General features: G+C 43.7%; 1 protein-coding gene across 7 annotated transcripts in view; it reads right to left on the reverse strand.

The window, feature by feature from the left end:
- RARG (retinoic acid receptor gamma) overlaps positions 1–25494 on the reverse strand; it is a 182514-nt gene that overhangs the window by 48811 nt on the left and 108209 nt on the right. The window contains exon 1 of one of the 7 annotated variants that reach the window (XM_058173457.1): positions 22501–22518. The exons of 4 other annotated variants lie outside the window; for them this stretch is intronic. Coding sequence is in view for 1 of the 3 variants with exons in the window: in XM_058173454.1 (XP_058029437.1) it covers positions 5923–6073 (151 nt within the window). In the remaining 2 variants the exon portion in view is untranslated. Of the gene's footprint in view, positions 1–5922; positions 6441–17534; positions 17621–22500; positions 22519–25494 lie in introns of those variants that run through there. 2 more of the 7 variants (XM_058173455.1, XM_058173454.1) reach the window with 2 other exon arrangements.

A 25494-nucleotide genomic window follows, 5' to 3' on the forward strand; every position in this document is an offset into this window, starting at 1 on the left:
TCAAAGGGATCTCACCTTATATAATATTTGCTATCATATTTGCAGATGCGTGTGTCCTCAGTTCTGCTATAATATTCCTGCTTATGAAATCTTGAAGGTGGACCTAAACTGATTTCCGTTGCTAGAGTTAAGATTTTAAATCTCTATTCTTTTAAGCTGATAGCTTTCCTTTTCAACATGTGTTTCAGATTACCATATGATATGTAGTTATGAGTTTATACCATATTATAGGCAAGACATCATTAGATATGATTTTAAAACCCTCCAAGCCAGGGGTGAAATCCAGTAGGTTCTGACAGGTTCTGGAGAACCGGTAGCAGAAATTTTGAGTAGTTCAGAGAACTGGCAAATGCCACCTCTAGGGTGGCATTTAGAATGGGGTGAGAATGTAGATTTTGCAATATCCTTCCCCCAGGAGTGGGGGGGGGAATGGGGATTTTGCAGTATCCTTCCCCTGGAATAGGGTGGAAATGGAGATTTTGCAGTATCCTTCCCCTGCCACGCCTACCAAGCCACACCCACCAAGCCACACCCACAGAACCGGTAATAAAAAAAATTGGATTTCACCACTGCTCCAAGTTATTGTTCAAAAAATATCTTCACATACATAGCCCATGTTAAAAATGTAACTGGTGCTGCTTTCAGAGTGCTGCATATTTATGTGAGGCCTATATATTGAGAAGAACAGCAACAAACCCACCCACATGTTTGATTCTGAATTAAGAAATTATATCAGATTAAGAAATGGTTACTCAGTCTCATCTCTTACTGGGCTCTAGTCTGCAGGGCAGAGCACAGGCAAAGGATAGGGAGGGTGATTAATGTGATTAGACCCACAACAAAGTAATCATAGCAACAAAGGATAATAATAGCAATAACAATAATACCAATGGAGAAGGTAGTGGAACAGATGAGAATGATAAAAGTAATATAGTTATACTACGTAGGTAATATAAGACAGAAGACAGAACTGTGGAAATTAAATGTTCAGCAGAATGATAGCACCCGGAAAAGAAAAGAACTGTCTTGTGTCTAGTTGTTTTGGCATGCAGTTTATTTCAACCACTAATTATTACTAATAACAAATAAGTACCAATCTGGGTAGGATCCCTCTCAAAAGGTATTTGTACAGGCCCTTGTACTCTTTAGTGGATGCTGAACATACTTTCAGAGAGATAAAGTAATTTACTCCACTTCTGGACTAAAACATGCCAAAGATTAAGAATAGCCAGTAGCAAAGCAGTACCCTCTATTCACAGAGTATCTCTGCAGTCCTGAATATGCAGCTTCGGGTAGTTATCTGGTGCCACTATCTTATCTTGCCACTGATCCACCAATAAGGAGACAGGAAATTGAAAAAAGTCAGACTACTCAATAGTCTCCACGGGCATGAATGGCAGCTGCTCAGCACTTTTAGCCCGCAGACTGTGTCCAGCATCAACCCAAGCAGGGGCCATCTGCTCTCTCCAACTCAGGGTCCCTGCTTCTGCTCCTCCACAAATGCCAGCTAGCTCAATTTAAGAAGGAGGGGTGGTTGGAGGGCTTTAAAAGACTAAATTACTGAAATTGAGGAAATTCCTACCCTCTTCTCGGTGGAGCTTCAAACAGGCCATTTATAACCAGCCGTAAAATGTTTGCAGCTGGGGTGCTATATAAGCCATTTGTCTTAGCAATGGCATTCCTGATGCTACAGAGTATGTCCCACACTTGAAAATATATGTTCCCTTAGAAATGCCCACACCCGCGCAAAGGACTGGCTCTCTTGTTAGGTAAAGGAAGAAAACAAGAAGGAAGACTTCCTGAATTGGCTAAAGATGCCTTCAGAGCAACTCACCACCTGCAGAAGTGATAGGAGCTCAATTACAAGGGTTGATTCTAGTAAAGATTCCCTCAGGCACACAACATGGGCACATCCTTGCAAAACCTCATAGTTTTATTAAAATGAATATGAATTCATTTGCTGTGGCTTTCTTCAGAAACGTGTTGCTGTTTTTTCATTCTAGTCTAGAGCCAACAGATTTCCTAATGGTCTCCCATCCAAGTATTATCTAGATCCAACTCTGTTTAGTTTTCAGGATCAGCCAGGGTTGGCTGGGACTCTCATCTCCTGAGGCCTTGTGTTAAAGTTTCCCTCAGGTCAAGCTAACCTCTGGTGAATTTGTAGAACATCTATATGGTTTTCTTAGTGAGAATATGGAAATGTTTTGTCACTGTTATCTTATAGGATTTTTTGATGTAAATTTCCTTAGTTGACAGCTCTGGGATTTCTGGATGGCCCATCTAATTCTATATACAATCACACCCACAGTTACTTACACACTATCTTCACAGATTAGCCACCATCCCCCCATTTCCTCTGAAGCCATTTATTGACCTGGTTTTCTGCAATCAAGTTCTAATGTTTCAAGCAAAATGATCCTATGAAGTTCAGTGAAGTTACTAGCCCTCCTGGTATATTTGATTTTATTCAGTTGCTTTACCATTCCTACTTAAATTGCAGCACATCATCAACCCAGAATGGACATAAGTAATTAACTTTCTTCAATATATAATACCATGTTTCCCCGAAAATAAGACCCTGTCTTATATTTTTTTGAACCCTGAAATAAGCGCTTGGCCTTATTGTGTGAAACAAGATGGGGCTCCTCTTGCCGTCTTACCTGATTTCCAGTTCTGTGTTTAAATATTTTCAGGGAGGGCTTATTTTCGGAGGGAGGCTTATTTTATCGCATGCGCTCAAAAGCCCGATTGGGCTTATTATCAGGGGGTGTCTTATTTTTGGGGAAACAGGGTAGATGCTCTGCCCAAGGGCGTATGCTTATTTGCAAGCATATATACTGCCTGTACGATAAGTTCATTTGTGATTGCTGACATTCATTAAAGCAGCTACAACTTTCTCCTGGTTGCTCCCTAAATTCCCACATCATTGCAAAACAAAATGACAAAATTGTGTAAACCTGATCAATAAAAATAAATAAAAAGTAGACGGAAACATCGTACTAGAAATCTGCTCCCGAAAACGTAAGACCTGAGGCAGAGGTGCACTGCTTTCAGTCTGCAGCAAAGTCTAGGGGGGAAAATATCCAGGTCACAATGCTGGTTAGCAAAGACAATGTTGGTGACATCATGATGCTCTGATGCATATGTACTTGTAGCTGCTATGGGAGTCATCATCAGAGGCAGTATTGTGTCATACAGTTCCAGTTGACCTGAAATCATTAGGAAACCTTTTTTTCTACACTGTATTTGCATCACTATGTTACCGCTATTGTTAGTTCTTCTGATCATGTGCACTCTTTCACTCTAAAGAAGAATTATGAGTCCTTGGGGAAAGAAACCCACTCAGTTTTATGTTCTGAAAAGTGGTATGAATTGTAAGCGGGTGTCCAATCCATAAATCAGCTTTCCTCAACTTGTTGTCCTCTTGATGTATTGGGACAAAGCAGACAATCCATGGCTAAAGGCTAAGGATTAGGGGAGTTGAAGTCCTAGTTTACCTGGAGGGCAAGAGTTTGAAGAGTTTGAAGATTTTAACCCCAAAATCTTCAAAACCCCAAAATCTTCAACCAAAAACTACTATTGACCTCACTCCATTCCTAAGAGGACTATAAGGGGTGTGCATAAGAGCACAAAAGTGCCTACCGTTCCTGTCCTATTGTTCTCTTCATTATAGTATTATATGCATACTTTTACTTATACTTTTACTTATATATACTTTTTCTCTCATGATAGATTATTGTTTATGTTGATGATTGTATATACTGTTGTGACAAAATAAAAAAAATAAAAAAAGAGATATCATATAGTTCATACAGGCCACCAGAAGGAAAGGACTGTAATTTATAAGGAGGCACTCCAATTAAAGTTTACCCCAAAGTGCCAGGAAACTTAAAGCTATAAGAACATATACACCTACACTGCTCATGCCCAGAGGCACTCCCTACTACTAAAGTCTGGTTAGTTGGAAAAGGAAGAGGAAAAGGAGAATTATTATTAGTAAGTGTTTTCAAATGATCTCAGACAGACCTTTCTTCCAATCAAACCTTTCTAGACTAATGAAATTGCGGTTTCCCTGCCATGTCAGTAACAGCAACAGTTGTAACAGAGTTGGAAGGGACCTTCGAGGTCATCTAGCCCAACCCCCTGCTCTCGCAGGAGACCCATACTATTTCTGATAGGCGGCTATCGAGACGACTCCAGCATTGGGGGTGGGGGAGAGAGACCCACGATTTCCGAAGGCAATTTGTGCCTCTATTATTTCCTCTCTCTTCTTACGGGGAAACTCCGGGCTAAAGCTGAGATTCTCCCAAGGAGCCGTTTTGATTTTTTCAGCAAGCCAGCGAAAGAGTTAAAGCGCCACATTTCCGAGCCAGCGCTCAGGCAGCCCGGGCGGGGTGGGGCCGCTCCAAATGAAACCGCTTTGAAAGCGAGCTAAGAGGGAGCGAGCGCGAACTCCCATCGGGCGCGGGGGAGGGAGGGAAGGAGGGAAAGAAGGAACTCAACACTCAAAAACTCCATCCCCAGGTATTCCCCAGCGACGCTGCTGCGAGCCTGCACCCGCTGGGCGTGTGTGTGTATAAATATACATCTAAAACTTTTGCTTTTCCAAGTTGTAAACACCCGCGATGGGTGCCAAGAAAAAAGACAGAGAGAGACAGAAAGAGAGAAGGAGATAGAGGGAGGGAGGGAGGGAGAAGAAAAAGAAAGAAAGAAAGAAAGAAAGAAAGAAAGAAAGAAAGAAAGAAAGAAAGAAAGAAAGAAAGAAAGAAAGAAAGAAAGAAAGAAAGAAAGAAAGAGGACGGGGAGGAGGAGAGAGGGAGAAGAGAGCGGGCAAGGAGGGAAGCGATTTGGCAGCTGCTCAAAGAGGGGGAAAAAGGGAGCACAGGAGGATCCGCTGGGGACACCCTTGGGTGTTTGACAGATCCCTCCGACACCGCCGCCTCCACTTCCAGATTCTCCGGAGCGTCTGAAAATAAAGGCATCGCTTCGTCTAATCCCTGCGCTCCCCCCACCGCCCCCCACGCCACACTGACTGGTCTGCCCCGCTTTGGGATCTGGTTGCATCTGATGGTGGAATGGAAGGCGAATTTCAAGATCGCACATTTTATCACAGCTCTCTCCCTCCCCAATAAAAAAAGGGGAGGGGAATGAAAGTTAAAATCAGTCCACAGCTGTCTGGCTTTTAAAGGATGAACATCACCTCCTGTCCCTCTCCAGCTTTCAAATTAAACATAGTCTCTCTCTCAGATATTCATTCTCCTATACTTTCTGCTTCGTTCCTCTGTACACAGGCGCGCATACTCGGGCCCTTTATTAAAAAAAAAAAAGTGAGAGAGGATGAAAAGGAACTTCAAAGTTTCCTCCTCATCTGGTGTTCATAATGAGCTTCCAAGTCAAGACAAAAGAGCCACAAACTGGAGGTATCCCCCAGCTTCCGAGAAAGTGAACTCTCTCCCGAGATCAGAAGCGAAGAAAGGCGGCGGCTACAAATGTTCCCGAGAGACAACCAGGCATGTCCTCCTCCCATCAAAAGACCGAGGGCGGGAGGGGGGGCGTAGGGCAGTGCGAGGGAACGGCTTGGTTCCTCGTCTTATCCCTCTTCTCCGATGCCAGCGTCCCCTCTTTTGCAACTCTGGAGTTGCAAAGCAGGAAATCAAAAAAAGTTGGAAAATTAGGTTCGAATCCTACCAGGCAATCCCGCCTACGCAGCACACAGCGCCCCCTAGCAGGATGCCCCCCTCAGATCCACTCGTGCTCAAGGCCCACGAGAGATTTATTCTATGCGCTGCTCTACATTCACAACCCCGCCCGCGTCGACCCTCTTCGGAAAACGAACCGACCACCTCGATTCATACCCTCCCCCCCCCCCGTCCACCTCCACATACGACCAGCATTGGTGCCGATCGGCGACAATCCACCTACATTGTAGGCTGGCCGGTTGGGGCCACCCGAAGGGATCCAAGCCCAAGGCAAACGGGCTGATGCTCGATTTCCGCAGCATGCAAGCGCTCCGGTTAGTAACATCGTAGAGCTGTCGCGGCGTGACGGCGAATGCCTCCATACAGTCGTACATCTTTCCCCTCCGGAATCCGCTTCCAATGGAAATAGGCGAGGGAGAAGGAAGATACGGTGGCGAAAATAGGGATGGTGGTGGTGGTGGTGGTGATGATGATGATGCTACTAATAGTGAGCTTGTGCTGGTGATCCAAGAAGAAAAGGAAATGTTCGCCTCCCTCCCGGAGAGGCGGCGGGAGGGGGGAAGAGGAGGGATAACTCGGGCTGCTATCAAGCGAGCCCGCTCCCGCTCACACGCCACCTTCTCCACGTCCCGTGTGTAAGGCACGTCCCGCGTGAAGTTGGGAGCTGAGAAGTCCAGCCTTTCCGATCGCTCCAGCTTGCTCGCTGGAGAAGCGGCTACCTTGCCGCGAAAGCGGCTAAAGGACTCCCCAATTGGTGGGTGTGGCTTGGGAGCGAAGGGGCTGGACCCTGTGGGACGGATGCACAAAATCTGACTACACACAACAGTCACATACGCGGGGGCACAACACGCCGAGCAGGACCTAGGAAACGCGCCCAAACAGTGATTTGGCAAGCGCGCAACAAGGAACAATAGGCAAACGCGCGCGCGCACATAGGCAGGGCTGTTGTTGGCGGCCGTGTGTGTGTGTGTGTTTGGTTTGGTTTATTTTGTTTTTCCTCCTTTCTGTTTCTGCTGCTCTTTCCCAAGCCGCACCCACGATGGCACTCAGAAGTGCAGCCAGCAGAAGTAGATTGCGAAGTTTAGCAAACGTACCAGAGCCGATAGACGCGTGTTTACTCGGAAGAGAGTTCGGCGAAATTGAGGGCTGGGTAAACACGCGTTGCATTCGGGAGGCAGAGCTGACCGATCGCCCACCGAGGTAACGCCGCATTTTATAATCCGAGAGGAGACGGCCCTATCATTAGTCTTGAGTTCAGTAAACCTATAAAACAAACCGATTTGGGGATAAGGTAGAGAGCGGGGGATTAAGTGGGGCATGATACAGCCTGGCCTGTCCTGTCCTCCCAAATTAGCTCCCTATTTCCATTGTGCGGGAAGGTGCTGCCTGCCTGCCTGCCCCCGTGATGAAGGTTGAGTAACTTTGAAAGTTGATCCCAGGGAAGTTGTCGCCTTGCTACAAATAGCTGCTTTTTACCCGCCTGCAAAATGTATCGCCTGAAAAAGGGCTCACACTTCTGTATTCACAGCGGAGAATGGCTGAATAGAAGACATAAGCCCGCCCTGAAAGGTGAGAAGGAAAATGAGTACCTTTCCTTTATAATCCCCTAAGAAGCTTGGCAAAAGTTATGAGCAGAGAATTAATACAGGTAACTCCACTAAAATCCACATGGAATAAATACAAGGGAACCCATCAGCAACCCAAAATTGTGAATAGGTGGTACAGGTAGTCCTCGACTTACTATGGTTCATTTAGTGACTGTTCGAAGTTACAACGGTGCTGAAAAAAGTGACTTATGACCATTTTTCACACATGACCGTTGCAGCATCCCCATGGTCACATGATCAAAATTCGACCGCTTGGCAACTGGTTCATATTTATGACGGGTGCAGTGTCCCAGTGACATGTGATCGATCCCCTTTTGCGACCTTCTAGCAAAGTCAGTGGGGAAGCCAGATTCACTTAATAACCATGCTACTACATTAACAACTGCAGTGATTCACTTAACAACTGTGGCAAGAAAGATCATAAAATGGGGGGAAATTCACTTAAGAACTGTCTCACTTAGCAATGGAAATGTTGGGCTCCATTGTGATTGTAAGTCAAGGACTACCTGTAATAGTCCTGGAATATCTTTGTAGGAAGGAGCTTTGGATCCCTGGAATAAACTTTTAAATAGGATTACTGCAAGTACGGTAATAGAGCGTTCAGAAGAGTACTTGAAATGATGTTTATTCTGCACATTGTGTCTTAATTATTATCATGGAGAACCCCAGCAGATAAATTACTCGTGGCCAAATCACAGCATAGAAAGCAGATTCTTCTCTTCCCATGTCCATGTAGTTATGCGGAACAGGAATTTAGTTCTGAAATCCAACACTTAATTCCAAAATCAAGGGATGGGATTTTGGAAAGCTACCCAAGTGATTAGTCTTTTGTGCATATAAAAAAAATAAATAAACCAACTCTGAATTCAAAACATATCTTGCTGCTTTTGTACGCATAATCAGAATAGTTAAAGAGATAAATAATTCCACATTGCAAATCCATGTTTTATTCACTTAAAAAAACCTTAGTGAGTACAATATCTGGGCACAGCAGAGGAATCTGAATTTAATTAATATAACTAAAACTGTGTGATTTTGATTTATGTGACTGCTACATTCCCATGTCACAGCACAGAGCAGATTCATTCTTTACTACATTCAGATATACAATCGTCCTCCCACCCACCCCTTCCCAGCCAGTCTGTCAAATTACTATAAGAAATTTTGTAGTGGAGCAGTATATATTCACAGATATAAGATGGCCATGTGGCAAAGTGAACTAACTGGAGTGAACTAACAAAGTGAACTAACTAACTAACACTTTTTCACATGCAAAATCCCTTCTGGATCTAATTTGTCCCTACAAATGGGACCAGAGCTTAATATGCAGAAATCAACAAATGAAACATTTCAAAATGAGTAGGTCTAGCATCCACCTATTGATAGATAACACCTGCCTGTCACAGGTAACAATGTTGCCCTCAATAAATTTAGTTCTTTCCGCCCTGATTCACGCATTACGGACAATGTAGTTGTAGGGAGAGTGATGCAATGGATAAGATGATGGACGAGAACTGAGGAGGATCGTGTTCAACTGCATCCTCAGCAGCTGAAAGTCATCAGGCCAATCTGGCTGCTGGAGGAAAGATAGGTATAAAAAGTCTTTCAAAAAGTCTTTGATAATATCTTTCATCCAAGACTTCTCAGTAAGCCTAACAATCATGTAAAAGATGGGGTAGGGGGTATCCTCATGTGGATACGCTATTGGCTAAAGGATAGAAAACGAGTAGAAGTGAATGGACCTTCCTCACGAAGGATGGAATTAGTGGAGCCTTCCTACTAGGATTGGTGCTTCTCAAAGATATTTATAGATGATCTGGAACTGGGCGAGATTAGTGGAATAGTCACATTGGCTGGTGACATTCAATTGTTCAGAGTGGCAAAAATAAGAAGGGACTGCAAAAAGCCCATCAGAGAAGCAGGCATCAAAATGTCAGATGTCATTTGACATGAGCATGTGTAAAGTAGCGAACATCGGTGCCAAAAATCCTTACAGCAACTACTGGGATCAGAGTTAACAGTAATTGATGAGGAAAGAGACTTTGGAGGAATGGTAAACAGTTGACTAAAGGTGTGGACCTTGTATATGTCTAGTTCCATGGAAAAGGCCAACAGCGTATTAGGGACGATAAGAAGCAGTATTGAAAAAGGGATGCCAATATTGTAATGCTCTTACATAAATCAACGGTGCAAGTGCATCTGGAATATTGTATGCACTTCTGTCACTGTACCTCAAAAGGGATTTAACAGAGCTAGAAAATAATAATAATAATAATAATAATAATAATAGTAATAATAGTAATAGTAATAGTAATAATAATAATAATAATAATATTTTAATTTGTATACTGCCCTTCTCCCGAAGGACTCAGGGCGGTGCACAGCCAGAATAAAATACAAAGAAAGCAATACATATAATATTAAGAACAACCCCTTAAAAAACTTATTCGATTGGCCAAAAATTTTAAAATACAGTAACACCCTATAAAAATTTAAAACCCATAAAAGCAAATTAAATTTTTTTAAATCAAGCCAGTCCAGCTAGACGGAATAAATAGGCTTTAAGTTCGTGGCGAAAGGTCCGAAGGTCGGATAGTTGATGAAGTCCAGGGGGAAGTTCATTCCACAGGGTAGGAGCCCCCATAGAGAAGGCCCTCCCCCTGGGGGTCGCCAGTCGACATTGCTTGGCTGACGGCACCCTAAGGAGTCCCTCTGTGAGAACGCACTGGTCGCTGGGAGTAAGAAGATGGCAGTAGACGGTCCCGTAAATATCCTGGTCCTAAACCATGGAGCGCTTTGAAGGTAGTCACCAATACCTTGAAGCGCACCCGGAAGACAACAGGCAGCCAGTGCAGTCTGCACAGGATGGGTGTTACATGGGAGCTCCGAACCACTCCCACTCCCTTTATCACCCGCGCAGCTGCATTCTGGACTAACTGGAGTCTCTGGGTGCTCCTCAAGGGGAGCCCCATATAGAGAGCATTGCAATAGTCCAAGCGAGAGGAAAAGGTTCAGAGGAGGACAACAAAGATGATAAAGGGGCTGAAGCAACTTCGCTATGAGGAAATTTGCCACATTTTTAGTTTTTAAAGCATTTTAGTCTAGAAAGGGGGCAAACAAGAGGGGATATGATAGAGGTATATAAAAATATGTGTGGTGTTGATAAAGTGGAGAATAAGCTGTTTTCCCTTTCCCAAAATATAGTACTAGAGGTTACCCAATGAAACCAACTGAAGGAAGAAACTGGACAGACAAAGGAAATATTTTGGTAACCGAAGTTTGGAATTTGTTACCACAAGGTGTGGTACTGTCTATCAGCTATGGCTGGCTTCAAAATAGAATTGGACCAATTCATGGGAAGTCATGAGAAGTCTCTAAAGCAGGGGTCTCCAACCTTGGCAACTTTAAGACTTGTAGATTTCAACTCCCAGAGTTGAAGTCCCCAAGTCTTAATGTTGCCAAGTTTGAAGACCCCTTCTCTAAAGGCCATCTGTGGAAGATAGTGGGCTTCCTTGTACAGTTGCTTTGCCACTGTGAGAACAGAGCTCTAATCCAGCAGGGGACCACAAACAAACAATAAATAAACAAATAAATGATTTAGTTAGCCATGACACAATTAGCTAGGTTCATAGAACATATTGAACCATAAACCATGAATTACAAACTACAATAACTGGTTTACACAAGCCAAAACCAAATTCCCACATCATGGTTTACTGCATAATTTCTCTCTCTTTCTCCACAGCACTTGTATAAATGGTAATAAATATTGTTGAGCCAAATATTATTACATTTGGCATGTAGGCTTTTGAAAGGCCTTTTCATCATGTAAAAGGAAGCAAATTAATTAAGTAAACTCGCTTTTTGTTAATCACATATATTAATCATTAATAATGTGTCCTCCCAAGCTTTTTTCAGCCCTGTGTCTACAAATATGACCCTCAATGGACAAACACTTTGCTTTGACCCTTATTTTTTTCTGCAAATCTCATTCCAAATTTCATGCCAGTCTTGATCAAGTAAGTGATGGGACAAATAGAACCATGAGGAATAAGAACTTAAAAAGTTTATCTGAGCAGCTAAATGAGATGCATGAGCTGTCAATGGATCTGGGAACTTTCTTCAGCAATAATCTTGAACAAACCTCAGTTTCACTGTATCAAAATGTAAGTTTGCAAATATAGAAATGTGGCAGCTAAGTTATTTGGCAGCCATGGTAGCTAGGTTATCTTCATTGAGAAGGGAGTGGGAAATATTCTGAGGTTATTGACTGGCTGGTAAATAACCATGGGCACATACTTCCTACCCTCCCTTATAAAACACTGTCGCATCCCTAGAATCTTATCATCAATTATCTGATCACATCAGAGGTGGATTTCAGCAGGTTCTGACCAGTTCTGGAGAACTGGTAGCGGAAATTTTGAGTAGTTCGGAGAACCGGTAGTAAAAATCCTGATTGGCCCCACCCCCATCTATTCTCTGCCTCCCGAGTCCCAGCTGATTGGGAGGGAATGGAGATTTTACAGTATCCTTCCCCTGGAATGGGGTGGAAATGGATATTTTACAGTATCCTTCCCCTGGCTCGCCCACCAAGCCACGCCCACCAAGCCATGCCACACCCACCAAGCCACATCCACAGAACCGGTAGTAAAAAAATTTGAAACCCACCACTGGGTAACATGAATACACCTCCCCAAACGGGAGAGAGGAAAGCACAATGAAGTTTACCCACAGTGGCCCTGTGACCATTTTAACAGAAAAAATAGAAATTGTTTTAGAATGTGAAATATTGCTTTAAGATTCTTTAAATTTTGATGAGATGAATCCCATTGAAGGAGTGAATGTGGAGTGGGGCTGGGTCAAATTGTCCATAACAGGGGTCTCCAACCTTGGTCCCTTTAAGACTTGTGGACTTCAACTCCCAGAGTTCCTCTGGGAGTTGAAGTCCACAAGTCTTAAAGGACCAAGGTTGAGACCCCTGGTCCATAAGGTCAACCTTAGCCAGCTGTCAATTATTTTACTTTAGATACGTTCTATAGAGATCTAGCTCTCTGGAGAAGGCTCTGATGCTGAAAAAGATGGAAGGAAAGAGAAGAGGGACAACCAGCAGCAAGTTCAAAATCAGTTGCAGTGTTGATGAATGCATCATTGGGAGACCTGAAGGATTATAATGGGGACAGATCCTCCTGGAGAAAATCAGGCTATGTGGCTGGCACATAATCAGTCAATCAGTCAGTCATTGCACTTCCCTCTCTCGAATTTGTCAGTTGTGCAATGCAATAACCCAACTACTAAATCTGAGCATAGCAAGGAAGCTCAAGTCTCAACCTGGTGCAGTTTCATGCACTTATATGTTCTCCTGCTTTAAGACACATGTCTTTGGCCACTTAAGTTAATCCCCATGGTCAATGCGGCACTTGCTCTCACGTCTCCCATTTGGTATGGCATTCCCAGACTATGTCCCACCATAGTCCCAAAATAGTCCCCACTGGACTTCTTTTCCCAAAAGGCAACTGGACTTCCCTAGTTTTTTTTTTTCCTCTGAAAACGTTTCGCTTCTCATCCAAGAACCTACTACCAGAACTGAAGAAGCTTGTTAGATGAGAAGCAAAACGTTTTCAAAGAAAAAAAAATCAAGAAAGTAAGTCCACTTGTCTTTTTTGGTGGGGGGGAAACACCTTTGGGACAACCATGACCTGGATCAGGGGTCTCCAACCTTGGTCCCTTTAAGACTTGTGGACTTCAACTCCCAGAGGAACTCTGGGATTTAAAGTCCACAAGTCTTAAAGGGACTAAGGTTGGAGACCCCTGACCTGGATGACTGAGAATATTCATATGCCTGTCCCACAATACTCTCTGGCCCCATCCCGGTTCTTTGGCTATCTGCTTTTCGACGGAGTAAATCTCTGAGATTGTTCAGAAAAATGTGCCAATGTTTATTTCGCCTCTCAAATGGCTGAATAGCCCCATCATGGTGGAGCCTGCCCCCTTCCCAGAGGTTGAAATAAATTGGCTCATTTATGCACACACACAAGGGGCTGCTAAGATCTTTTCACCGTCCTCTCTCTCTCTCTTGTTTCCACTAAATGGGCCAATATATACACACTTGCTAGTTGTGCTGGGAGAAGGCCTACATTTGTACCTCCCTCTGTCTTGGCTGAGTTAGGCTTCTTCCCTGCCTCCCCCAGCCCTTATGCCAAACTTAAATTCCTTTGTCCCTTGCCGAGTTTGGGCAAACCAACATCAGCTTTCCCCACTAACTAAACTGGGTTTACACCCTCCCCCCACACTGCCCCCCAGGTAATCTGGACTCTCTCTGTGTTGGTTGGGCTAGGCTCTGTGCCAGTGGTTAGCCAGACCAGGCCAAGCTGTTTCACCTCCCTCTCCGGCAGCCTCTCCCTTTCCTTCCAGCTCGAAGGCCGAGCGAGCGAGCGGAGCGTCAGCCGAGCCAGCGGTATGAACTCCGCAAGAACCCCCTTTGGGTGCAGTAACCTCTACATGACCCAGCTCCATGGCAGCCCTTCCCTTCTCTTCTCTGCAGGCCCTTGCTTTTTTCCTTTGGCTCAGCTTTTCCACAGGCTCCTTCTGTCCTGCAGCCTTCGGGAAGCGGCTTCACAGTTCTCCCACCGATGCCCGTCTTCTGCCACCCGTCCCCTCGCCATCGCTCTGGCAACAAGTCAGTTTTTGAGCCCTTTTTTAAGCGCAACTTAAAAGCTGCCGATGATGTTGCGTTTAGCCTTTGCAGCAAAAGGCTTCAGATTTGCATGCAAGGTATTCACATACACAGCGGAGCAGTAACCTCAAGTGTTTTTCCTCTCCCTCAGCTTTCATTCCACCCATACTCTGTACCCTGAGTATAGTCCATGAGTAGGGAGGGAGGGAGGGAGGGAAGTGACATCTACAAAGACTTAAAAACAGCACAAATCTAAAGGTTTCGGCCAGGCCAGAAAAGAGAATCCTCTGGATTTGCCACAAAACAGATTGTGATTCTTACTATCTATGAACAAGATTAATTGGTGGCCTTTTGACAGGGAAGGAACACCTACCCCATGTGCTTTTGCCCTGTGCAACTCCTACGTCTATCTTTTCTCAACTGTGAGGAATGTATCCCACTGAATTACAATCCCCTTTCACATACAATCCAAACCCTGCTCTGCACCCCATTTAGGCTTTCCCCCAAAACTAATACCGCATGCCAGCATTCACAATGGATAGTTTTAAATTGCAGATTCAATCATCTCCTCCTCCCAATATTTAAAAGGAGTGGGGGGGGGACTTTTCCTGAGCAGATAGGAGCTTCCCCACCCACCCTCCCCAAAAAGATCTCCCGCCTCTACTGACACAAGACTCTGCCCTGCAGCTGCTCCCCCTTTCTCTGCCTTGTGGCTTTTCGTTGCTGAGTAGAGACTCAGACCCGGGCGAGGGTTTCTTCCTTGCATCCTTCTGGCTGTGCTGCAGAGATCAGAAAGGTTCCAATTAGCCTGACCCGCCTGCCACTAATTCAAACCAGAAGTTGCTTTGCACGGGCTCTGCTCTGTGGCGGAGCTGTGCTGGAGTCCCTGCATATAAAGGCATTCCCTCCCTTGCTCCCTCTCTCCCCTTCCCCATTGCCCCCATATTGAAACATATCTCCAGAGGGGAAGAAGGGAGAAGGAGGGCGGGGGGGGGGAAGTATCTTTCACCAAAGTCTGGTCTGAAATGTCTTCTTTAACTTTGCAATGCCCTTGTTTTATTTTCTTAGTGGGGTTTTTTCCCCCCGCCTTACCTGCAACTTTCAATTTTATTTTATTTTTTTTAAAAAACCAATCTTCCCAGATTAGGGTTATCTTTTGGATCAGTCCCATATGTCATTTCCCCCTACAAACAGCCCCTCAACAGCTACATAAATTAAAGAAGGGAGTGGAATTATATATCCAACCCTCAACTGCAAATTAGATAGAGTAGTATCTTTTCAAGTGCAAGAAGCATAACAAAGTCGTCTGATTGCATTAGAACCGTTCATCAGCCAAAATTAAACCTGCATTATTATTATCTGATAAAGAAAGGAAGGAGAATTATATGGAAAAAGGAGATACTAAATACAAGTCTTTCTATTTTAGACAGTCTCATTGCGAACTACAATTCTTCAGATGCCTGGAATTCTGTCTTGATATGCATATGGACATGAAGACATGCCCATGAAAAATATTAACAACAAAATGGTCAGAGGGGAAAAAAAAGAAACGTAACTTAATTCCATTAGAAGACTGCAACTCATCTTGAAACATTCAGAAATTGGATGAACCAGGAAGAAACATAATTATAAACCTGAAACAATCCAGAATCAAAAGTTCCAGGGGAAAAAAAAAGCCTTTTAAAGCAAAAGATGTTAAGCTTTTTAGAAGACTGCCATTATTCAATAGCCCAGGAGTGAAGGTTCTACAAATGTTGCTGTAATATAGTTTCAAAAAGCTCGTGTAAACTTGACTAGGGGTGAAGAACCTTGGGGATTGTAGTTCAGCAACCCGAGGTCCAGATTTTTTCCCCCTTCAAAATGATAATTTGAGGCATCAATCTTCCGGTAAATGAGTACTGAATACATTAGTGAATGGATGAGCAGTCTACTTCATTAGATCCACAAACTGAACACATAAAGCTGACTTAGGATAAGGCAGTCCAACTTCCATCTAATTCAGTGCAGCCTACTGTGATTAGTTATGGATATCCATATTCTTAGGCAGGAGTGCTTCTTGGCCCAGGTGACAGCCGGTTTTTAATCCAGCCTCCCTAATCGAACACCTTCCAGATGTATTGGATTGCAATCCTTGTATGTCCATCCAGAATTCTGGTGGCTGTTTTCCAATAAATGTGGAGGCAGAGGTAGGTTTCAGCAGGTTCTGACCAGTTCTGGAGAACCGGTAGTGGAAATTTTGAGTAGTTCGGAGAACCGGTAGGAAAAATTCTGACTGGCCCCGCCCCCATCTATTCTCTGCCTCCCAAGTCCCAGCTGATTGGGAGGAAATGGGGAGTTTACAGTATCCTTCCCCTGGAGTGGGGACGGAATGGAGACTTTACAGTATCCTTCCCCTGCCACGCCCACCAAGTCACACCCACCAAGCCACACCCACAGAACCGGTAGTAAAAAAAATTGAAACCCACCACTGGTGCCAGGTTGAGAAAGAGGGACACTTAGTAGAGATATATCAGACCAAACCAATGTCTAGATCAGTGGTTCCCAACGTGGGGCCCACACCCCACAGGGGAGCAGTTTGATTCTCAATGGGGGCAATTGGAACCTTGTTTAAACCAAGTTAATGGCCTTTTAGGCTTCCTCCACATGAGTAGGAGTTCACTTTAAATAGTAAGAATTAAACATCACCGGGGTGTGGGGGAGCATCAGGATTTTAGAGATGTTTAGGTGGGGTATGGCCAAAAAAAAGTTGGGAACCACTGGTCTAGATACATTTGCAGCACATACAGGAGCATTATGCTGTAGGCTGGCTCCTTGTAGCTCTAATTATAATGGTGGGCACGCATACATTGAAATAAAAGAGAGACTAGACCAAGACACTAATGCAGAAGCAAACAGTAATCCTTTCCCAAAACGATAAGAAAAACCAAAACCATCGTTTTAAAGGTAGACCTCTGGAGAAATATTCACACGATTTAGACACGTAGTACGATAAGGAGACCTTACAGTATGTATCTGCTCTTCTAGTTCATGGGTCAGTTGACTGGGTAAGCTATGTTTGCAGAAGTACAATACAATTTTTGGATACCATCATAAATACTCAACACCCCTCCCTCCCAGCAGATGCAATAAATGCTTGGAGTTGAATCCATGCTGTGTATGAACGCAACTGAGTGACCCTGGGCTGGAAGCCAGATACTTCTAATGTAAACAGTTGCATGTCCAATGGCTGTATGAATAGAAAGTCAATCAGTGTAGCTGAGATACTACACTTTTCTGAGATTGTTGGCTACCTGGCAATCTATTGCAGAGGAAGAGGAAGAGGGAGGGAGGGACAGGAAGGGAGAGAGGGAGGGAGAGGGAGGGGGGAGGAAGGGAGAGGGAGGAAAAGGGGGAGAGAGGGAGGGAGAGGGAGGGGGGAGGAAGGGAGAGGGAGGAAAAGGGGGAGAGAGGGAGGGAGAGGGAGGGAGGGAAGGAGAGTGGGAGAGGGAGAGGGAGGGAGGGAGAGGGAGGGAGGAAGAGAGAGAGGCAGGCAGGCAGGCTGAACTTTCTTCTTACTTTTGGGAATAGAGTGGAATTGGAGCAGGAATTCTTGCACTAGATACAAAGCATATCTGTGATTTGGCTGAGCAGAAAGGAAAGTGGGGATGGAAAACATCTACTTTCTTCCATGAAGCCCTGGAAATGGGAAAGAATAACGTGACTTTAAAAACAACAACAACACATAATTTCTATAATACCTGAACCAGAAATTTGGGAGACGAGCTGAGCAAAAGGGTATAAAAATATAAGAACTTGTGTCTTCTATTGTAACCAGAGAAGCGGGATTTGCTGAAGCTAGGATTTCAAGTTAAATAGGAATTCTATTTAATGCCATACTAGTGACAGCCTTGGTTTGCTGCAAGATAGAGCGGCTGCCTGGCTCCTTGCAATTTTCTGTCTTTGTTCTAGCTAGGCCCATGGTCTTCTCAAATCAGCAAGTCTGGAGGTTCTCATAATTTCTGCTGGGACAGCAGATCAAAGCCGCGGCCAGAAGACAATCAGCTCCAACTAGTTGTCTCAAATAGGACAACATTGAAATGAGTTATGCTAGCTTGTAGTCGCATAATGCTTTCATCACTCAGGTTTTGACCACTGCTGTAAGGTGCACTGCTAGGACTTGCCTTTAACTTGCTGCAGGATGCAATACAGGTAGTCCTCGACTTACTATCGCAATTCAGCGCAAAATTTCTGTTTCTTAAGCGAGACATTTGTTAAGGGAGTTTTGCATCATTTTACGGCCTTTCTTGCCACAGCTGTTAAGTGAATCACTGCAGTTGATCAGTTGGTAACACGGTTGTTAAGTGAATCTGGCTTCCCCATCCATTTTGCCTGTCAAAAGTTTGCAAAAGGGAAACCTTGGGAAACGTGCCCTTGGGACACAGCCAAGCATTTGAATTTTGATCACATGATCCTGGGGGTGCTGCAAAAGTTGTAAGTGTGACAAAGGGTCATCGGTCACTTTCTTCGGTGCCATTGTAACTTTGAACGGTCACTAAATGAACCGTTGTAAGTCAAGGACTATCTGTATTCAATATGCTAATTAGTCAAAAGTAGTTCAGCAGGCCAACATTCCTCATCTGGTCACTGCACTGCTTCTCTATAACTTTCTGAGTACAATTCAAAGTGCTGGTTTTCCCCTATAAAGCTCACCTTGGGGCAGGTCCTAGTTACTTAGGGAACGTCTGTTCCAGGTAGAATTTGCCTGTTCGGTATGTCCGACTCAGAAAGATGTACTTTATGAAGGTAGAAGAGTACAGTAGAAGGAAACAAGCCCAAGTCTTGTAGAATAGTCTCCCCCAGCTCTGCCGGGACAACAGTGGGTTCTCTTTCATTGATCTTTAGGACCAAGCTTAAAATAATATTCTTTTGCCAGAATTTTGAATCTTAATTTCTTGGTATGTATTGTATTGCTTGTATTGTATGTATTGCTTTAGTTTTAGTTTTTACCAGTGGTGAAATCCAATTTTTTTTTACTACCGGTTCCGTGGACGTGGCTTAGTGGGTGTGGTGTGGCTTGGTGGGTGTGGCAGGGGAAGGATACTGCAAAATCCCCATTCCCTCCCCACTCCTGGGGGAAGGAGCCAGAGGTGGTATTTGCTGGTTCTCCGAACTGCTCAAAATTTCCGCTACCGGTTCTCCAGAACTTGTCAGAACCTGCTGGATTTCACCCCTGGTTTTTACTATGATTGCTTTACGGTTTTAGCGGTGTTTAACAATCACAAGCCAACCCAGTCTCACATTATTGAGTTGGCACGGAAATAGGATAAAATAAATAAGAAGTAAATATGGCTATATTATCTTTCACAAATGAGTTATTTAGTCACTTCCAACTGTAATGCACTGAGTACTTTCTTAGCTTCCTTTTTTTAATTCCTATTTATGTCTGCCATCTGTAGCAATGCTTTGAAGAACCAACTCTTTGACAATCCAGGCAACACATACGGTACTTCCAAATATATTTAACCACTTGATACAGTAACTATGTTTTTAAGGCGTCTTGCACATAATGTGTGCTGCTAGTAGCTTATCAAGACATCCTAAACCCACCAGGTTGATCTGTAAAGGTGCTTATATGTTTAAAATGAGGATTTAGTATGACCTATGAACCAAGTCATTTAATTTGTACACCACCTTTTATGGTTAGAGTAAACTGTAGTTTGTTGCTTTTTCAACACACCATCGTTAAGCAAATGGTTGATTAGTACAACTGTGAGTTGGCCAATGTATAACTGTAACAGTAACAGAGTTGGAAAGGATCTTGGAGATCATCTAGTCCAACCCCCCACTCACCTAGGAGACCTATTCTATTTCTGACAAATGGCTGTCCAGTCTCTTCTTAAAAGCCTCCAGTAGTGGAGCACCCACAACTTCTGAAGGCGTTTTTTTCAACTGGTTGATTGTTCTCAGGACCCTGCACACTTAGTCAAAACAAGCAGAGGCAGTATTATTGCAAGGTCCCTCCATATTCAACATATAAATAAATACCCAGTTGAAAAATGCAGTCTCAAAAGTCCTGCAAAATGTGACAGCTCAGTTTCTGGAATACAAAAACCAACACTGTACGATACAAAACTCCAAATGCTATCAGTTCGTCCCACTTTAGAACGTTTCCCCCCACCCCACCCTCCACTTGCAAAAATTCTCATTAGGGTCACAGCATTGCACATGAGAAGGGCTGTCAAGAAACCACAACAGAGTGCTGTGCAGCAGACGAAAGCATGGCTGTTTGCAAAAACAGCTGCTTTCCATGGAGTCTGTCTTTATCCGTTCAACAATTGTAGGAAACATTGGCAGTCTTGGGATTACTAGCTTTTTCTAGAGGTCATTCTCCCTTCTTCAGCTGGTAGTTTTACTATCGGGACAAGTAACTTTTACTATCTGCAACAAATCGTTTCTTAATCCTATAATAATACCCTTTGCAGCTTGATGTGTTTGATAATCTGCAAATATTAATACGATGGGGCAAAAGCATAATCAATGGAATAATTTACCTTGGGCTTGAAAATACAGCATATGTGTATTTCTTCTGAAGCTGGTATTTTGGTGCTGACCCATTCCATTTGACTACATGGATGTAGATGCCCCTGCATCATGACACAAAACTTTTGCTTTTTTGTAGCCCAGGTCCGTGCACAATTACTGTAGGTCACTGGTGGGTTTCAAAATTTTTTACTACCAGTTCTGTGGGTGTGGCTTAGTGGGCGTGACATTGCTTGGTGGGCGTGGCAGGGGGCGGATACTGTAAAATCTCCATTCCCTCCCCACTCCAGGGGAAGGTTACTGCAAAATCCCCATTCCCTCCCGATCAGCTGGGACTCGGGAGGCAGAGAATAGATGGGGACGGGGCCAGTCAGAATTTTTCCTACCAGTTCTCCGAACTACTCAAAATTTCCGCTACCGGTTCTCCAGAACTGGTCAGAACCTGCTGAAACCCACCTATGCTGTAGGTGCACCTAATACCTTTGAAATCAGCAGACTAAGTGCACCCCAAGTGCACCGTGCACAATTAGGTGCCCCTAATTCCCTTGAAATCAACAGACTAAGTGTTCAGTGCACCTAACCTTAGATTCAGGTTGATACTATATAGGTAGTCCTCAACTTACAACAGTTCATTTAGTGACCGTTCGAAGTTACAACAGCACTGAAAAAACTTGACTTATGACCATTTTTCACACTGCAGCAAATACAGACCCTTGGCAATTGACTCATGTTTATAACGATTGCAGTGTCCTGGGGTCATGAGATCACTTTTTGCAACCTTCTGACAAGCAAAGTCAACGGGGAAGCCAGATTTCCTTATCAACTAACTTACCAACTGCAGTGATTCACTTAACAATTGTGACAAGAAAAGTCGTAAAATGGGACAAAATCCACTTAACAACTGTCTCACCGAGCAACAGAAATTTTGGGCTCAATTGCGGTCATAAATTGAGAATTACCTGTAAATCAATATGCCAATTTAGTTGTTTTTCTTGCTGGGATCCAGCAAGAATTCAGGCTGTGGGGTACATTTCAAAGACTGCTTAGGAACCTAGATTCCAAGTAATTTTTACTAATATTAAGTAGTATTGTAAACTTTGCATAAAGCATCTTTTCGGTAGCTTTATCTTATTTTAATCTTCCTGATTCATTGCTTCTGTATCTGACCGTTTGTATCCGATCCTCTCTTTCTCTTTGCCCTTCTCATGAAGCAGAGTCATTCACACTTGAGCAATACCATTTAGCTAGTTAAATGACTCCACTTTCTTTAGTACATCATTATGCCCTGCATTTCCTGAAGTGGGAAGGAGAAAGGGCTTGAATCTTGCAGCCCCACCTCTAAATATGACACCGTTTTCTAGCTAAAAGATTGCGTGTGCTTTGCTAAGGGAAGTCAGGAAGTTTCAGTGGTGGGAACTGGTCCTAGGCACAAACCTTCTTCAGTTCTCGTTAAAGAAGCTGATAACTGTTTCCTGTTGCAGCAATGTTCACAATTTCCTTTGCAGGTTCGGGTAATGGTGCACTGGGCTGTCACATCTGGGCACTGCACAGTCCACGGTTTCATACTTCTGGTGGCAGCTGACGCACTTCGTGCTATAAGGAACTATTAATGTTTTCCTTTTTCCTTACTGAAAGAAACTGCAGAGACCAAGATTTGCTAAGGGCAGCCAGCCTTCCTCATAATATCTTACACCGGTAGCCATACTCAAGCCGTTGGCTTGTCCCAATGTTTCTCTCAAAAGTTAGTATCTTTGCATCAGCCCCCAGATCTTCCACATTCATTCCTTTGGTCTTCCAAACAAGGACACAGCCCTTAGTAGCTTTCCTCTGAAGCTTTAACAACCACATTTCTTTCTCCCAAGCTTCCTAGATCCAGTGGTGGGATTCAACTGGTGTAACAACCAATTCACTGGGCGCACACTTTACGGGCGCATGCTCAGTTTGCTCGCATGCGCGCCACCCGCGCGCACGCGGTGCGTTTGAAAACAGCTCTAAAACATACCTTCTACTTCAGCCCCAGTGAGTAAAACAGCTGAGGCGCGGCAATCCACTCTGCCGCCCCGATCAGCTGGGCTTCAAACAAAGGAAATAAAGGTTAGTATAGTATAGGGGCGGGTAGGCACACCTGATTGTCGGAGCGAACTAGTTCGCTCTCAACTGATCGTCAGAACTACCGGTACACCCGAACCAGTGTGAACCGGCAGAATCCTACCCTTGTCTAGATCTCTGAAGAAAAGACAAACAGGCAGGGATCCCTATCAAGTATTACATTTGAACAGACTAATACATGGCCCCATCCCACTTGATCAGGCAAGGAAGGTATGTTATGGACCCCATTGGTTAAAGAATTTCGGCTGGAGGGGGTCTAGGAAGAGAGTCTTCTCTGCCATTACCCCACCATATACTGTAGACTGTCTTGTCCCCAGAGGTGAGGCTGTCCCCAGCTCTTATGCCCTTCCAGAAGAACATGAAGACCTGGCTCTGCCAACTTACATGGGTATTGAAAAGTGGCATACAACCCTGCCATTGGCTGGTGGCTTGAAGGTGCTCCCTCTACCTTTTAAGTTGCCTTTTTAACTCTGTTCGTATTTTATTCTGTACTTTTTAAATTCTGCTTTAATTTTTTTTCTTTTTATGACCCTGTAATCCTTTAATCTGGGGTAGAGTCAGGGCAACTGGATGGTACTGAGTGTTTACCGGCTAGATGACCTTCCTGATACCTACGTGTTCTTAATTATGTCTCTTCGGTATCATTTTATGATTTGTATCAGTAAACTGTCATTTGGATAGTGAGATGGGCAGTGTCTCTACATTTGACAAATAAAAATAAAATAATAATCAGTACTAGTATTGATCGCATAAGCTTTTGTCCATCCACCCATATTTATGGCCAAACTTCATGAATGAAGCCTTCCCTGAATTTATTGGGGGAAAGATGAAATCTAAAAGTGACTCATTGATCCTTTCTTTTTATAATAGCCATTCACTATAAAAAAAAAAAATCTACAGGAAGTCCTCGATTTACGACCACAATAGAGACCAAAATTTCCATTGCTAAGTGAGACATTCGTTAAGTGAGTTTTGCCCCGTTTTACGACCTTTCTTGTCTCAGCTCTTAAGCGAATCACTGTAGTTGCTAAATTAGTAATCCGGTTTTTAAGTGAATCTGGCTTTCCCATCGACTTTCCTTGTCAGAAGGTCACAAAAGGTGATTACATGACCTTGAGCAATAGCCATAAATATGAGTCAGTTGCTAAACATCTGAATTTTGATCCCATGACCATGGGGCTGTTACAAAGGTCCTAACTGTGAAAAATGGTCATAAGTAATTTTTTCAGTGGCGTTGTAACACTGAACAGTCATTAAATGACCTGTTGTAAGTTGAGGACTACCTGTATTAGGAGGTGTTTGGATGGGGTAAACCAAAAGTCTCCTTTTAAGTTTAAGGGAAGGGGAAAATTGCCTCGGGCCTCACAAATGGAAAATGGTAGTCACAGTGGATTACAAAAGAGTATGTTTAAATGAACTTTCAGCTAATGAACAGGCTTTTCTTAAATTTTTTTTAAAAAGTCTGTGATGATTACCTTCATTTCCCACAAATTGAGATGCACCCAACCCAGGGCGGTGTGCATAGCTAATAAAAAAAAAAAACCTAGACTCAGAGCTGTGTGAAGGAGTGATAGCATATGCAGCACAAGTTTGGTTTATGAAAGAAACCCAGGTGAACTTCCCAATCAAATTACCTGGATGGGAAGCCCACCTTCGCCACTTCCACCCCCTCCCCAAAGTCAAACTGCAAAAACACTATTGTGATGTAAAGAAATCAAACAGCATTATGACAAAGCTCACCCTCCACTGGGACTAAACAGTTTGGAGGAAAGAGGAAAGACTATCTGTACCAGTAAAATATGCCCTGGGGCTTTTCACCTCAGAGAAGCCAAAGATCCTAGAATAGCAAGTCTCAAGCTGAGTGCCACAAGAGAATTGCTAGGGTACTTCATGAGGTAAATAAGTTAAACAACTTACTGAAAGTTCACGTAAGTATCTATTCATCTGATGAATCTGCCAGTTGCCTCTCTATCAGAGGTGGGTTTCAGCAGGTTCTCACCAGTTCTGGTAGCGGAAATTTTGAATAGTTCGGAGAACTGGTAGTAAAAATTCTGACTGGCCCCGTCCCCATCTATTCTCTGCCTCCCGAGTCCCAGCTGATCGGGAAGGAATGGGGATTTTGCAGTAACCTTCCCCTGGAGTGGGGTGGGAATGGAGATTTTACAGTATCCTTCCCCTGCCATGCCCAGACCATGCCCACCAAGCCATGCCACGCCCACCAAGGCACATCCACAGAACTGGTAGTAAAAAAAATTGAAACCTACCACTGCTCTCTATGATTTGATGCTCTTATATTTATTTCCTTTGGGTTGGGATCCATTGGGGACAATTTTATGTACCTATACATGGAAGTAAAGGTACATGGAGCATTCAACCACTCCCTACTCAAAGAGCTGGAAAAGAATTAGTCTCTCATGGCAAGGTGTTCAGAATGGCCAAAGTATCATGCCACTGCATGGAAGATATATTAAATATAACTAAGAGAAGCCTTGGTCCAGAAGGTATTCACACAGCTTTGTCTCATGTACCACCAATTGTGCCTGTTCCTGAATTGGGAGGCCTTTCTCACAATCACCTCATGTGTGGAAGCCGCAATGCCCTGTTCATGGGGCTGCCCTTGGAGACCATTGTGGTCCAGATTGAGATGCACCAGCAGTTACGGGCAGTCCACACTATGACCATGTATCTTTTCTTTTATGTACACTGAGAGCATATGCACCAAGACAAATTCCTTGTGTGTCCAATCACACTTGGCCAATAAAAAATTCTCTCTATCTCTCTATCTCTCTATCTCTCTATCTATCTATCTATCTATCTATCTATCTATCTATCTATCTATCTATCTATCTATCTATCTATCTATCTATCTATCTATCTATCATCTCTC

The sequence above is a fragment of the Ahaetulla prasina genome, chromosome 2 (genome assembly GCF_028640845.1).
Source record: "Ahaetulla prasina isolate Xishuangbanna chromosome 2, ASM2864084v1, whole genome shotgun sequence".
Classification (NCBI taxonomy): domain Eukaryota; kingdom Metazoa; phylum Chordata; class Lepidosauria; order Squamata; family Colubridae; genus Ahaetulla; species Ahaetulla prasina.